At 37.8% G+C, this 16628-nt stretch overlaps 1 protein-coding gene across 5 annotated transcripts in view; it reads right to left on the bottom strand.

The window, feature by feature from the left end:
• The window catches only part of LOC106085248 (phosphatase and actin regulator 1), a 784344-nt gene that overhangs the window by 410813 nt on the left and 356903 nt on the right, over positions 1–16628 (bottom strand). For 4 of the 5 annotated variants that reach the window (XM_059360062.1, XM_059360060.1, XM_059360064.1 and 1 more), the window contains exons 3-4: positions 12727–12825; positions 4709–5284 (exon numbers count right to left, since the gene is read on the bottom strand). In XM_059360062.1, coding sequence (XP_059216045.1) covers positions 4709–5284; positions 12727–12825 — 675 coding nt within the window. The remainder of the gene's footprint in view (positions 1–4708; positions 5285–12726; positions 12826–16628) is intronic. The other variant, XM_059360063.1, reaches the window with a different exon arrangement.

Raw genomic sequence — 16628 nt, forward strand, 5'->3', positions numbered from 1 at the left:
GGGAGTAGAATACGAATATGGTATTAAAATTTGAGTCTTAGTACCCATCGGACCGCCCCAACCCCAAAACTGTCCCAAACAGACATATTGGACGTTCATTTCAATATGGGGCTCAAATGAAAGGTATTCGGGAGTAGATTTCGAATCTGGCATACAAAAACAGGTCGAAGTATAGGGGGTCATGGCACCATTAAAAAACGCCATTAGACCCATTATGACTATATGATACTTAACTGAACCAATTTTCTTAAATTTTTCATAAATTGCGTACGTTTGTCTGAAAGGAAACATAGGCTATGTAATTTTTATAACCACCACCGAAGGATGGGGGTATATTCATTTTGTCATTCCGGTTGCAACACATGGAAATATCCATTTCCGACCCCATAAAGTATATATATTTTTGATCAGCGTCAAAGTCTAAGACGATCTAGCCATGTCCGTCCGTCCGTACGTCCGTCTGTCTGTTGAAATCGAGCTACAGTCTTTAAAAATGGGGATATTGAGCTGAAAGTTTGCACAGATTCTTTTTTTGTCCATAAGCAGGTTAAGTTCGAATATGAGCTATATCGGACTATATCTTCATATAGCCCCCATATACACCGATCCGTCGATTTAGGGTCTTAGGCCCATAAAAGCCACATATATTATCCGATTTTGTTGAAATTTGGGACAGTGAGTTGTGATAGGTCAGTTGACATCCCAGTTCAGTTTGGCTCAGATCGCTGCAGATTTGGATATAGCTGCCATATAGACCGATCTCTCGATGTACGGTTTTGGGCTTATAAAAGGCGCATTTATTTTCTGATGTCACCGTAATTTGGGACAGTGAGTTAGGTCAAACCCCTCGACATACTTCTGCAATATGGAACAGATCGGTCCAGATTTGGATATAGCTGCCATATAGACCGATCTCTCGATTTAAGGTTTTGGGTCCATAAAAGGCGCATTTATTGTCCGATCTTTCCGAAATTTGGGACAGTGAGTTGTGTTAGACCCTTCGACGTTCTTCTTCAATTTGGCCCAGATCGGTCCAGATATGGATATAGCTGCCATATAGACCGATCTCTCGATTTAAGGTTTTGGGGCCATAAAAGGTACATTTATTGTCCGATTCCGCCGAAATTTGGGACAGTGAGTTGTGTTAGGCCCTTCGACATCCTTCGTCAATTTGGTCCAGATCGGTCCAGATTTGGAAGTAGCTGCCATATAGACCGATGGGTCTTACGTCCATAAAAGCCACATGTATTATCCGATTTTGCTGAAATTTGGGGCAGAGAGTTAGGTTAAGCACCTTGACATTATTCTGCAATATGGCGCAGATCCGTCTAGATTTGGATGTAGCTGCCATATAGACCGATCTCTCGATTTAAGGTTTTGGGCCCACAAAAGGCGCATTTATTAACCAATTTCACCCAAATTTGGGACAGTGAGTTGTATTAGGCCTTTCGACATCCGTCGTCAATTTGGTCCAGATCGGTCCAGATTTGGATGTAGCTGCCATATAGACCGATCTCTCTATTTAAGATTTTGGGCCCATAAAAGCCAGATATATTATCCGATTTTGCTAAAATTTGGGACAGTTAGTTGTGTTAGGTCAGTCGACATCCCAGTTCAGTTTGGCTCAGATCGGTGCAGATTTGAAAATAGCTGCCATATAGACCGATCTCTCGATTTAAGGTTTCGGACCAATAAAAGGCGCATTTATTGTCCGATGTCGCCGAAATTTGGGACAGTGAGTTGTGTTGGGCCCTTCGACATCCTTCGTCAATTTCAGATCGGCCCAGATTTGGATATAGCTTTCATATAGACCGATCACTCGATTTAAGGTTTTGCGCCCATAAAAGGCGCACTTATTGTCTGATTTTGGCAAAGTTTAGGAAAATGAGTTGTGTTGGGCCTTTCGACATCCTTTTTCCATTTTGGCTCAGATCGGTCCAGATTTTGATATAGCTGGCATATAGACCGATCTCTCGACTTAAGGTTTTCGGGCCATAAAAGGTACATTTATTGTCCGATTTCGCCGAAATTTGGGACAGTGTGTTGTGTTGGGCCCTTCGACATTTTTCTAAAACTTGGCTCACATTTGTGTATAGCTCTCATATCATGACCGATATCTCGATTTAAAGCCTTGGCTCCATAAAAGGCGCAATTGAACAATGACTTGTACTTATAAGTATTTGGTCTAAATCGGATCATATGTCTATATAGCTGCTATGGGGCATAAGGTATGCATTTTCATCGGATTTTGACGAAAGGTGGTTTACATATATACCCGAGGTTGTGGGTATCCAAAGTTTGGCCCGGCCGAACTTAACGCCTTTTTACTTGTTCGATATCGGTTGGAGGCGGATCCTCCCCCTTACCCCAAAAACGCCAACCATATCCGAAAATCGTCTGATGGGCACAATAAGGGTATCAAATGAAATGTATTGAAGATCAGAAAACGAATATGGTATTAGAATTTGGGTCCAAGTACCCTGCGGGCCTCGCCAAATCCAAAACTCACAACAATATGGGATTCAAATGAAAAGTATTAGGCAGTACATTACAAATATGGCATAAAATATTAGGTCCAAGTAATTGGAGGTCGGCCATCCCCAAATACCTCCAATGGGCATATTAGCCGAGCATGGCTATATGGGACTCAAATGAAAGGTATTAGAGAGTAGATTACAAATATGACATTAATATTTGCGTTCAAGTCTAGGTGGCGTTTTTCCTTCTAAAGATACGTCAAAGCGGTTATTTGACCCATTATGACAATATGGGACTCAAACGGAAGCTATTGGGTTGCCCAAAAAGTAATTGCGGATTTTTTAAAAGAAAGTAAATGCCTTTTTTAATAAAACTTAGAATGAACTTTAATCAAATATACTTTTTTTCTAAAGCAAGCTAAAAGTAACAGCTGATAACTGACAAAAGAAAGAACACAATTACAGAGTCACAAGCTGTGAAAAAATTTGTCAACGCCGACTATATGCAAAATCCGCAATTACTTTTTGGGCAACCCAATATTTGAGAGTAGGAAACGAATTTGATATCCAATTTTGGAGCCAAGTGTTTTGGGGTACTTTGGGAGTAGCCCAAAACACTTGGATCAGCACCCCCTAAACTGAAGTTAATTTCCGTTGGGAATAAAAATCGAATTTAATACCTGTTTTCAGTGTAAAGTGCCGGTGACCGCCCCAGCCCCAAAACACCCTCCACAGGGTTCATATTTACCGGCCATGGCAATATGGGTCTCACAAAAAGAGGGATTTGGAAGTGCAGCACAAATTTGATATCCAAATTTGAGTTAAAATGTCTGACTGGCAAAGAGCTGGTGGCCGCCTCAGCCCCAAAACACCCTCCACAGGGTTCATATTTACCGGCCATGGCAATATGGGTCTCACAAAAAGAGGGCTTTGGAAGTGCAGCACAAATTTGATATCCATATTTGAGTGTCTGAGGTGCCATTTCTCCCCTAATCAGAGTATTAGCCTTAGGAAGAACATTACAACCAGGAACCGAGAAGGGGCAAATTCTCATACATCAAAGAGTTCAAACTCAATGTTAAGGGACCTCTTTTTATAGCCGAATCCGAACGGCGTCCCGCAGTTTTTAACTGACCATGCATGACATTGTGCCTCGCAAATATCGCCAACATTAAGAGGGGAGAAACACCGTTTTGTCCGATAGTCTCGCCAGGATTCGAACGCCTATGACGCTGGTAGGCTACAATGACACGTATTCGATATCCTTATTCAGGGCGAAGTGTCCCCACCCCCAAAAAAGATATTAGAGAGCTAAAGAAGGCGCAGCGGAGCGGGCCCGGTTCGGCTAGTGTGGTATACAATGCAATCTACTATGCAAGCTGAAAAATGTCAAGGAATATTTTGTTGTCATATTACTCCCCTAACCATGTACTAATTATACTGCAGACAAATATGATTAATTGGTTATTTCACTTAACTTGTAGAATTTGCTTGTTTCACTTTTTGTCATTAATAACCGCTATCAACTCCACTGAAAACTATTGGTCTGAACTCCAATATGTCGATGATATCACTGGTTTGGATAGCCATAAATAATTGTAATTAATTGAATAATTTTCCACAAACAACAAAATATTGTAGTATGCCATTAAAATTGTACAACAATGACAGACAACCATCGTAAAAACCCACTTAGGAAGGATACAGCGGCAGGACACCCACTGGAGCGATAGTAAAATTTCGCACTGAGCTATGTAGAAAAACCTTTAGCTGGTTTGGTTTAACTAATAAATGGGAAAATGTTTATGGAGGAAGTAGAAATTATTTATCATGTCATACAAATGGTGTGTTAAAGTTGCTCCTGCAAGTAAACAAAATGCTATGATACGATATGAAATTGCAGCATAAAACTCACACATTCTCAACGGGGGGTGGGGCTGAGACGAACCGCAACACCATCTCCACTAACCAGCTGTGGCCTGAACATGACCCACCATCACCAGCAACAATAATAATAACAAACGAAATTTTATCACAAAACAAAAGTAAGAAAAACCAACTTCAAAAAACTAAGAACTTCAATCAACAAACTAAGAAAATATTACTAACGTCTAGTTAGCTGGACCTTAAACAAACAAAACTTAACTAAACTCAAAACCAAATAAACCCACCACCAAAGTAAACACAGAAAATAAACGAGAACACAAAACAAACATAAAACATAAACTCACCATTATTATTGCTGATGGCAAATCGTTGTTGCAACTGTTGCGCCAACGCCTGATGATGCTGGGCCAAGGGGGTCAATGGTGCTGGGGTTATTTGTATGGCACCCAATGAGGGAGAGTGTGGCGCATGGCCTCCACCACCGCCACCATTGCCAAGTGAAATCGTCTCACTTGCATTTCCGGCAATTGTGTTGTTGTTATTTGTCTTAGTCTTGGGCAGAGTGCCGCCAAAGGAGACATTGGCCGCAGCGGTAGCAGTTTCACCACTAAAACTGCCGCCACCACCACCACTGCCATTATGCATTGCATTGCTGTGAAATTGTTGCTTCGCATTTAAAGAATTATTTCCCAGCGATAGTTGATGCTGATGTGATTGCTGTTGCTGTTGCTGTTGCTGTTGCGGCTGGTGCTGTGATAACTGTTGCTGCTGCTGAGCAGAACTAATACTAGTACTACCACCATTACCTGAGGAGGAGGCATTGGCTAAAATGGAATTGCTTTGGACGGCTGATGACAATATCGAGCCATTTGCAGTTGAATTATTAACGGCGGTTGAATCATTGAAATAAGAATCCTCACCTGGAAATGAATAAAAGAATATACAAAATTAATAGAAAAATTTAGTCAAATTAATTTTTTTTTAATTATATATATTTGTTTTGGTATATAGATAAATATTTTAAATATATTTTATATTCGAAACTGTTTAAATTTTTATCCAACTGTATAAAGCAGCTTTATTTTGATTATTGAGCTTTATTTTTTGTGTGTGATACATAATATGAAGATAGACGCCATCTGGCGGTGGCTAGGTGAAAAGCATTTACAGCAATGTTAGATGTAAAGCTATTGGCAACGCAACGATGTAGGTAGTCACCACAGAACAGTCAGCAGCCATCGTATACCAAAGGTAGTCATCATATAGCAGCCATAGAATTAAAATCATAATTTAAGTTGTAAAAAATTTCAGAAAACTAAATAAATAAAACATGAAAATAAATTTAAAAAAGTAAATATGTAAATAAAATAAAATAAAATATAATAAAATAAAATAAAATAAAATAAAATAAAATAAAATAAAATTAAATTAAATTAAATAAAATAAAATAAAAATAAAAATAAAAATAAAAATAAAATAAAATAAAATAAAATAAAATAAAATAAAATAAAATAAAATAAAATAAAATAAAATAAAATAAAATAAAATAAAATAAAATAAAACAAAATAAAATAAAATAAAATAAAATAAAATAAAATAAAATAAAATAAAATAAAATAAAATAAAATAAAATAAAATAAAATAAAATAAAATAAAATAAAATAAAATAAAATAAAATAAAATAAAATAAAATAAAATAAAATAAAATAAAATAAAATAAAATAAAATAAAATAAAATAAAATAAAATAAAATAAAATAAAATAAAATAAAATAAAATAAAATAAAATAAAATAAAATAAAATAAAATAAAATAAAATAAAATAAAATAAAATAAAATAAAATAAAATAAAATAAAATAAAATAAAATAAAATAAAATAAAATAAAATAAAATAAAATAAAATAAAATAAAATAAAATAAAATAAAATAAAATAAAATAAAATAAAATAAAATAAAATAAAATAAAATAAAATAAAATAAAATAAAATAAAATAAAATAAAATAAAATAAAATAAAATAAAATAAAATAAAATAAAATAAAATAAAATAAAATAAAATAAAATAAAATAAAATAAAATAAAATAAAATAAAATAAAATAAAATAAAATAAAAATAAAATAAAATAAATTTAAAATAAAATAAAATAAATTTTAAATAAAATAAATTTTAAATAAAATAAATTTAAAATAAAATAAAATAAAATAAAATAAAATAAAATAAAATAAAATAAAATAAAATAAAATAAAATAAATAAAATAAAATAAAATAAAATAAAATAAAATAAAATAAAATAAAATAAAATAAAATAAAATAAAATAAAATTAAATAAATTAAAAAAAATAAAATAAAAAAATAAAATAAAATAAAGTAAGAGCGTGCTAAGTTTAGCCGGGCCGAATCTTATATACCCTCCACCATGGTCGCATCTGTCGAATTCTTTGCGCAATATCTCTTTTTAGGCAAACAAAGAAAAATGAATAAGGACGGAGGAGAAGCTATATCAATTTACAGTCCGATTCGGGGCTTAAATCGGAGCAAAATCGGGAGATCGGTTTATATGGGAGCTGTATCAAGCTATAGATCGATTCTGACCATATTGCACACGTATGTTGAAGGCCATAGGAGGAACCCTTGTACAAAATTTTTGGCGAATCGGCTGGGAATTGCGCCCTCTATAGGCTCAAGAAGTCAAGACCCAAGATCGGTTTATATGGCAGCTATATCAGGTTATGGTCCGATTTAAGCCCTACTCAGCACAGGTGTTGGAAGTGATATCAAAACACGTCGTGCAAAATTTCCGTCAAATCGGATGAGAATTGCGCCCTCTAGAGGCTCAAGAAGTCAAGACCCAAGATCGGTTTATATGGCAACTATATCAAAACATGGACCGATTTGGCCCATTTACAATCCCAACCGACCTGCACTAATAAGAAGTATTTGTGCAAGCGGCTAGCTCTACTCCTTCAAAAGTTAGCGTGCTTTCGACAGACAGACGGACGGAAGGACGGACTTTACAGGACAGACTTTGCAAATAATGACTTTCCTATAGCTCTTAAAAATCACCCTTTACTTTATGGGGTGGCAGATCAATATTTTGAGGCGTTAGACTAGTATACCTCCCCTTCTATGGTGGTCCATATGAAAATGGTATGCCAGCCATTTAAAAACTTCTCCTCAAAGAGGTGTCGCACGCCGTTCGGCCTCGACTATAAAAAAGAGGCCCCTTATCATTGAGCTTAGTCTTGAATCGGACAGCAAATTAGCATAGACCTACCTGTTGATTTAAAGTTATAGGCCATTAATACACCCCCTTTACAAGATTTCGTTGAAACTTGACATAGTGGCCAATGTTAGGCTCTTCACTATCCATGTTCAATATGGTCCCGTTCTTTCAATATTTGAATATAAATTTTTTGATCTCTCGATTTAAGGTTTTGGGTCCAAAAAAGGCGCATATACTAACCGATGTCGATGAAATTTGACACATTGGACAATATTGGGCTTCCCGAAATACGAGCCACACATGGCTCCGATCGGTTTATATTTATTTGGAAATAGCTGTCATATATACCAATGTCCCCATAACAGTTCTTCAGCAAATTTCGCTGAAATTTGGCACAGTGAGCTGTGTTAGATCCTTCGACATCGGAGTTTTATATAGCCCCATTGATCTATATTTAGGTATAGCTACCAAATAGACCAATCTCCCTATTTAAGCTCTTGGGCCACTTGCAAAGTGACTTATGTTAGGCATTTCGACATCCGTGTCATATAATTTCAGTCCGGTCTGTATTTGGAGAGCTGCATCAAAACGAACGAGACAAAGTAGCGCGAGCCGAAGCAAAGCACATGCGTTGGCTGGTTGGATAGTTTTTTGTCTAGCTTATGGATGTATTGTTGTTGTTGTTGTTGCAAAGACTGCCTTTCAACAACAAATTTATACTTTGGCTTGTTGAGATTCAAAATAAATTGTTGCAGAAAAATTAACAAATTTCATAGTTGTTTTTTTCGACCAAAGTTGTTGTTTTGAAAAATTATTTTTATTTGTGTATCGCTTTGCTGTCGCTGGCTAGAACGAACGTCTTAGCCATTGTGTCGTCCTTAATTACAGGTCACTGGTGGATCGCAAAACATGTTGACAGACTGAAGGTTGCCAGTTAGGACCTTTGCCAAGGCTGTGAGGACGTCGAGAGAGAAGAGACTATAGAACATTTGCTGTGTGTGTGTCCCGCTCTAGCACTTAGAAGGAGTTCCATTTTAGTTTCTCATTTCTTTGAGAACCTGTCTGATTTAGCGGATGTGAACATTCGCAATATAGTGGGACTTTTAAAGCGATTTGGATGGTTCAACGATAGGAAGTAGAAGGCATCTTCATTCTCCTATTACTGTGGTATCACAAAGAGCGGAAACGCCGAAGTGAGTCTGATGGCAGAATGCCACTTAAACTTCTGTCGCACTGCGCAACGCCGTTCGGATTTGGCAATAAAGAGGAAGCCCCTTATCATTGGGCTTACATTTGAATCGAACTGCACTCATTGATAGGTGAGAAGTTTGCCCCTGCTCCTTAGTGGAATGTTCATGGGCAAAATTTGCAAATGTGCAATTTAATTAATTGAGACACTTATTACTGTGCAGCAGTACTTATTGATTTATTTCATCATAAAGAAGATGATGTCGGCAGGCTAGAGGATGCGTGCAAGACTATCAAACATGAGATCATGAGTTCCATACCAAAATTATTAAAATTTGTTTGTAATAGTAATAGTAGAGAGTGACAGAGGAAAACTCGAGAGCAGCAGTAAAACGAACAAGACAAAGCACATGCGTTGGCTGGTTGGATGGTTTTTTGTCTTGCTTATGGATGTGTTGTTGTAATTGTTATATGTTGGCTTGCACAGATTGCCTTTCAACGACAAGTTTGTACTTTGGGCTGTTGAGATTCAAAATAAATTGTTGCAGGAAAATTAACAAATTTCATAGTGGTTTTTTCGACCAAAGTTGTTGTTTTAAGAAATTATTTTTATCTATTGAGATTCAAAATAAATTGTTGCAGGAAAATTAACAAATTTCATAGTTGTTTTTTCGACCAAAGTTGTTGTTTTGAAAAATTATTTGCTGTCGCTAGATGTCTCAGCCATTGTGTCCGTACTCACAGGTCACTGCGTGACCGGAAAACATGCTGACAGCCTGAAGATTGCCAGTAAGGACTTTTGCAGAAGCTTTAGGGACATCGAGGAAGAAGAAACTATAGAACACCTTCTGTGTGTGTGTCAAGTTGCAAGTGCGATGACAGACTGCCACTTAAACCTAACCTCTGCTCCCAGTGTTTTTAATAAAGATCCTCTAGTTTTACACTATTCCACACATCACCTATAGCTCACTTTTTCTTTTTTTTCTCCTCTCGAAGAATACTTTCTAAAGAGAAAACTATTTTTATAATTCCACTAAACTCTACGATAACAATGATCATTAATCAAGCGTTTGGCATATCGAACGTAGCGATTAGGTATTCCACTCAGACCAAGTGCATAATTGTTGATGACAGCCAGGAGTTGATCATTTCAAGCTCTAAGAAGGCATTTGAAAAGCTTCCACAGCACTTGGACATGTGCTTTGTTTGTCCATCTTCGGCAAAGCAGAGCCATAGAGTAGGCTTAACTTGGGTTTAAATAAAATCTTACTAAAGTTAATCTCGTTAGCAACACTGCAATCCTTTTGGCCCATGTGGGGTGCATAGAGGATTTTGAAGGCAACACCAATATAAGTTTTTATTGCCAGCACAGTATCTCTAAACTGATGGACATAATGTTGGAGAAACACTTTTTGAATACCTAATTATGGACGCCAGACCATGGCAATGGTCGGCCAATAGCTAGTGTTGGACCATGCAATTGACTTTTTTGTAAAGGCGAGACTTTGCTATACGCTTTTGCAATTGCTAAACTATGTCTAGGATGGCATTTTTCTTTTCTTGCAGAGAAGAAGAAGAAAAAATTTTTTCAGGATATACTTATGGTGCTGCAGCAAAGCATGTTGCATGTTGCATGTGTGTTTGCATGTAAAGCTCTCTTGATTGTTCAATTTGTATGACTGAAGCATATATCTGAAATGCTATGGGAGACATACAAAAATTTTGAGACATGACTGGCATGGTCTGCATCAGCCAGCATTGAGATTCTGCTAAAAATTCAAAGATGTGCAAAGAACAAAGTGATGACAACAAAGGCCACCGTAACAGCTACAGTTACAGCTGTCGTGAATTTCCATCAGTGAGGCAAACAGCGTTCACAAGTGCATCTATGCTTTGCCTTCGGTCTTGTGTAAGGCATCTTTCGTTATTGATGCGGATGTAATTTCCCGGCTTTTGGGTTGCATTTTTTTTTTCAATATGCATTCAAAGAATTTCCTGCTGAAAGTTTGTCTAGTGTATGTGAAAATTTTTTAACGGAAACTATGTGCTGCCAAATTCAGTAGAACAGTTTTAGAAGAAACAAACCAATATTCCAATATGGGCAAATTTTGCCCATGAACATTCCACTAAGGAACAGGAAAAAACTTCTCACATATCAATGAGTGCAGTCCTATTCATGTTAAAGCTCAATGATAAGGGGCCTCCTTCTTATAGACGAGTCCAAACGGCTTGCAGCAGTGCGACATCTCTTTGGAGAGAAGTTTAACATGGCATAGTACCTCACAAATGTAGCCACCATTAGGAGGGGAAAACCACCGCGGAGATTTTTTCTGATGGTCTTGCCAGGATTCGAACTCAGGTGTTCAGCGTCATAAGTGGACATGCTAACCTCTGCGCTACGGTGACCTGCAAGACAACCATTGGCAAAAGTTGGGGACTTAGACCGCGTGACTTAGACCGGGTGTATACTGAAGTTGTCAGACCTTATGCTATATGGTGTTGTGGTCTGGTGGACGGCGCTTCAAAAAATCCATCTACTCTACTTAAGCGGATCCCAAGGATGGCTTGTGAGTGCATCACACCATTTGATGCATTGAATTTAATGCTACAGTTTATGCCTCTGGACATTGTGGCTACCCAAATTGCAGCGATCACTCGCGTGAGGTTGAGGGAGCTTTCTCATAGGCCATGTGGGCTACCGAAATTGGTCTGGGTATAAATCCGTGCAGGACAGAAGTAGTTCTTTTCAGCAGGAGATACAAATTGCCTACAGTGGTACCTGTCTCCTTGGGTGGAGATAATGTTCCAAAAGATGGGGACTTGGACCGCTTGTCATGCATTGCCTATATACTGCAGTTGTCAGACCTATTATGCTATATGGTGTTGTGGTCTGGTGGACGGCGCTTCAAAAATCCACCTACTGCTCAATACTTAAGCGGATCCAAAGGATGGCTTGTTTGTGGATCACAGCCCCACTGAGGACGACAACATATGATGCACTGAATTTAATGCTACATCTTATGCCTCTGGACATTGTGGATAGACAAATTGCAGCGATCACTGCCGTGAGATTAAGGGAGCTTTCTCATGGGTCATGTGGCGGCTACGGACACTGTTTTAACCTTGATACAATATCCGATGTTCCAGCCAGTGTGGATTAAAACCAGCGTGAGCCGCTTTTTGATAAAAAAAAAATACTGTACCACTATTACGGCCACCGTAGCGCAGAGGTTAGCATATCCGCCTATGATGCTTAACGCTTGGGTTCGAATCCTGGCGTGACCATCAGAAAATATTTTCAGCGGTTGCTTTCCCTTCCTCATGCTGGCAACATTTGTGAGGTAATATGCCATGTAAAACTTCTCTCCAAAGAGGTGTCACAATACGGCACGCCATTCGGGCTGAGCCATAAAAAGGAGACCCCTTATCTTTAAGCTTAAACTTGAATCGGTCAGCACTCATTGACATGTGAGAAGTTTGCCCCTGTTCCGTAGTGGAATCTGCATGGGCAAAATTTGCATTTTTTGAACATTCGCAAGTTCTTGGGCTTCCTAAAGCGATGTGGATGGTTCAACGGTACGAAGTAGAAGGCATTTTCCTTCTTCTGTTCCTGTGGTCCAAGTGAGTCTGATGGCAGACTGCCACTTAAACCTAATCCAACCTAACCTTGCTTTCAAATCCAATTTTCGACCAAAGTCCATGCCAAATGAGGTGCAGATAGGCCTTTGCCTTTGTCAAACGGTCTAACGGATACATTTTGGCCCTATATCTTTGAGGGTTTAAAGATAAGTAACTACTTTTATATCCAAGTTTTATATCGGCAATGGCGTGCCAGGCTCATCAGTTTAATAAGTTTGCTTTTACTTACAGTTATCATTAAATTGTGATTCATATATCCCTTAAAAATCTAATTTCTGTGGTAACATGAGCCAATTTGTCAATGGATCTTACCTGGTTCTTGTATGTTCCCCAGTGGGCTTTCTGGTAGTAAAATACCTTTTTGAACAAGTTCTTCACGATTGGCACGTACTGATATTTTGCGTTCAAGGGCTGCAATGAAATATAAAAGGAAAGTTACGAAATGTAATGGATGATACTTTTATTGAGAGATTAAATTAGCAAATCGTAGAGACTATAGAGAGAGTTGAGAGAGCCAATTTAAATTGGCTACTCTTAATGCAAAAAAATAAAATATTTGGGAAATTTTTACGACAAACAAAATACTTTTATCACAAAGTTATGCTTTTATTGTAACCGTGTAACGTTTCGTTTCAACATAGCAAACGTTAGCCATAAACTTAGTATTATTGAATGTAACTCTTCGTCTACGGTTAAAGGAACTTCCTTTTGTTGTAAAACTAAAAACTCTATGATTCCAAAAGTGCTTCGATAGTCGCAAACGATTATTATTGTACCGAACGGATAATTATCATACCCTCCACTACAGGATGGGGGTATACTAATTTCGTCATTCTGTTTGTAACTCCTCAATATATTCATCTAAGACCCCATAAAGTAAATATATTCTTGACCCTCATGACATTTTAAGTCGAACTAGCCATGTATGTCCGTCTGTCCATCTGACCGTCCGTCCGTCTGTCTGTCGAAAGCACGCTAACTTTCGAAGGAGTAAAGCTAGCTGCTTGAGATTTTGCACAAATACTTCTTATTAGTGTAAGTCGGTTGGGATTGTAAATGGGCTATATTGGTCCACGTTTTGATATAGCTGCCATATAAACCGATCTGGGATCTTGACTTCTTGAGCCGCTAGAGGGCACAATTCTTATCCGATTTGGCTGAAATTTTCCATGAGGTAGTTTACTATGACTTCCAATAACTGTGCTGAGTACGGTTGAAATCGGTCCATAATCTGATACAGCTGTCATAGAAACCGATCTGGGGTCTTGACTTCTTGAGCCAGTAGAGGACGCAATTATTATCCGATTTGGCTGAAATTCGCATGAGGTGTTTTGGTACGAGGTGTTTTGTTATGACATTCAACAACTGTGGTTCATGGTTCAAATCGGTCCATAACCTGATATAGCTGTCATATAAACCGATCTGGGATCTTGACTTCTTGAGCCTCTATAGGGAGCAATTCCTATCCGATTTGGCTGAAATTTTGCTTGACGTGTTTTGTTATGGCTTTCAACAACTACGCTAAGAATAGTTCAAATCGGTCCATAACTTGATATAGCTGTCATATAAACCGATCTGGGGTCTTGACTTCTTGAGCCACTAGAGGACGCAATTATCATCCGATTTTGCTGAAATTTCGCATGAGGTGTTTTGTTATGACTTTCAACAAGTGTGCTAGGAATAGTTCAAATCGGTCCATAATGTGATATAGCTGCCATATAAACCGATCTGGGGTCTTGACTTCTTGAGCCTCTACAGGGAACAATTCCTATCCGATTTGGCTGAAATTTCGCATGAGGTGTTTTGTTATGACTTTCAACAAGTGTGCTAGGAATAGTTCAAATCGGTCCATAATCTGATATAGATGTCATATAAACCGATCTGGGGTCTTGACTTCTTGAACCTCTATAGGGAGCAATTCCTATCCGATTTGGCTGAAATTTTGCATAACGTATTTTGTTATGACTTCCAACAACTGTACTAAGTATGATTCAAATCGGTTCATAATCTGGTATAGCTGTCATATAAACCGATCTGGGGTCTTGACTTCTTGAGCCACTAGAGGACACAATTATTATCCGATTTGGCTGAAATTTCCATTGAGGTGTTTTGTTATGACTTTCAACAACTGTGCTGAGAATAGTGCAAATCGGTCCATAATCTGATATAGCTGTCATATAAACCGATCTGGGGTCTTGACTTCTTGAACCTCTATAGGGAGCAATTCCTATCCGATTTGGCTGAAATTTTGCATGACGTATTTTGTTATGACTTCCAACAACTGTACTCAGTATGATTCAAATCGATTCATAATCTGGTATAGCTGTCATATAAACCGATCTGGGGTCGTGACTTCTTGAGTCACTAGAGAACACAATTATTATCCGATTTGGCTAAAATTTCGCATGAGGTGTTTTGTTATGACTTTAAACAAGTGTGCTAAAAATAGTGCAAATCGGTCCGTAACTCGATCGGTTATCCAGATCGGTTATCTGGGGTCTTGACTTCTTGAGCCACTAGAGGACGCAATTATTATCCGATTTTGCTGAAATTTCGCATGAGGTGTTTTGTTATGACTTTCAACAAGTGTGCTAGGAATAGTTCAAATCGGTCCATAACCTGATATAGCTGTCATATAAACCGATCTGGGGTCTTGAATTCTTGAGCCTCTATAGGGTGCAATTCCTATCCGATTTGGATGTGTGCTAAGAATAGTTCAAACCGGTCCACAACCTGATATAGCAGCTGCCATATAAACCAATATGGGATTTAAACTTCTTGAGCCTCTAAAGGGCGCAAGTATTATCCGACTTGGCTGAAATTTTGTACGACGGCTTCTCATATGACCTTTAACATACGTGTCGAATATGGCATTAATAAGTTTATAGCCTAATACAGCTCCCCTATAAACCGATCTCCCAATTTTACTTTTTCAGCCCCTAAAGTGCGCAATTCTTATTAGATTTGGCTGAAATTTTACATAACGACTTCTACTATGGTCTCCAATATTCAGTTCAATTATGATCCAAAATAAACCATTTTGTTCCAAAAGCAATTCTTTTTTTATCCTTTGTTTGCCTACAAAGAGATAAGTAACAATGTGCCTAAGTTACAATGCTACAAGTCTTCCAGCCAGAAATTCCGCTTATGTTCGTTGACTACCCTGTCAACGAATGGTAAACTCGGAAAGCATCCATTTTTTTTAAGTTTCGCTGGTATGCTGGTATGCCCAATGACAAAAATCATTAGAGCAATACACAAATGACTGCCAGGTACAAGAAAACACAACAAGAAATTCTAAGTCATACACATTGTTTGGTAACATTTGAGCGATAACAAGTAAAAGCGTGCTAAGTTTGGCCGGGCCGAATTTTATATACCCTCCACCATGGATGGCATTTGTCGAAATCTTTTCCCGGCATCTCTTCTTACGCAAAAAAAGGATACAAGAAAAGATTTGCTCTGCTATTAGAACGATATCAAGATATGGTCTGGTTCGGACCACAATTAAATTGTATGTTGGAGACCTGTGTAAAATGTCAGCCAATTCGAATAAGAATTGCGCAAAATTTCAGCCAAATCGGATAGGAATTGCGCCCTATAGAAGCTCAAGAAGTCAAGACCCCAGATCGGTTAATATGACAGCTATATCAGGTTATGGACCGAATTAAACCATATTTGGCACAGTTGTTGGATATCATAACACTGATGTATTGCAAAATTTCATTCCAATCGGATAAGAATTGCGCCCTCTAGAGGCTCAAGAAGTCAAGACCCAAAATCGGCTTATATGGCAGGTATATCAGGTTATTGACAGATTTGAACCATACTTAGCACAGTTATTAGACGTCATAGCGAAACACGTCGTGCAAAATTTCATTCCAATCGGATAAGAATTGCGTCTTCTAGAGGCTCAAGAAGTCAAGACCCGAGATCGGTTTATATGGCAGCTATATCAGGTTATGGACCGATTTGAACCATACTCGGCACAGTAGTTGGATATCATAACAAAATAGTTCTTGCAAAATTGCATTCCAATCGGAAAGGAATTGCGCCTTCTAGAGGCTCAAGAAGTCAAGACCCAAGATCGGTTTATATGGCAGCTATGTCAAAACATGGACCGATATGGCCCATTTACAATCCCAACCGACCTACTTTAAAAAGAACTTGCGCAAAATTTCAAGCGGCTAGCTTTACTCCTTCGAAAGTTAGCG

The sequence above is a fragment of the Stomoxys calcitrans genome, chromosome 1 (assembly GCF_963082655.1).
Source record: "Stomoxys calcitrans chromosome 1, idStoCalc2.1, whole genome shotgun sequence".
Taxonomy (NCBI): Eukaryota; Metazoa; Arthropoda; class Insecta; order Diptera; family Muscidae; genus Stomoxys; species Stomoxys calcitrans.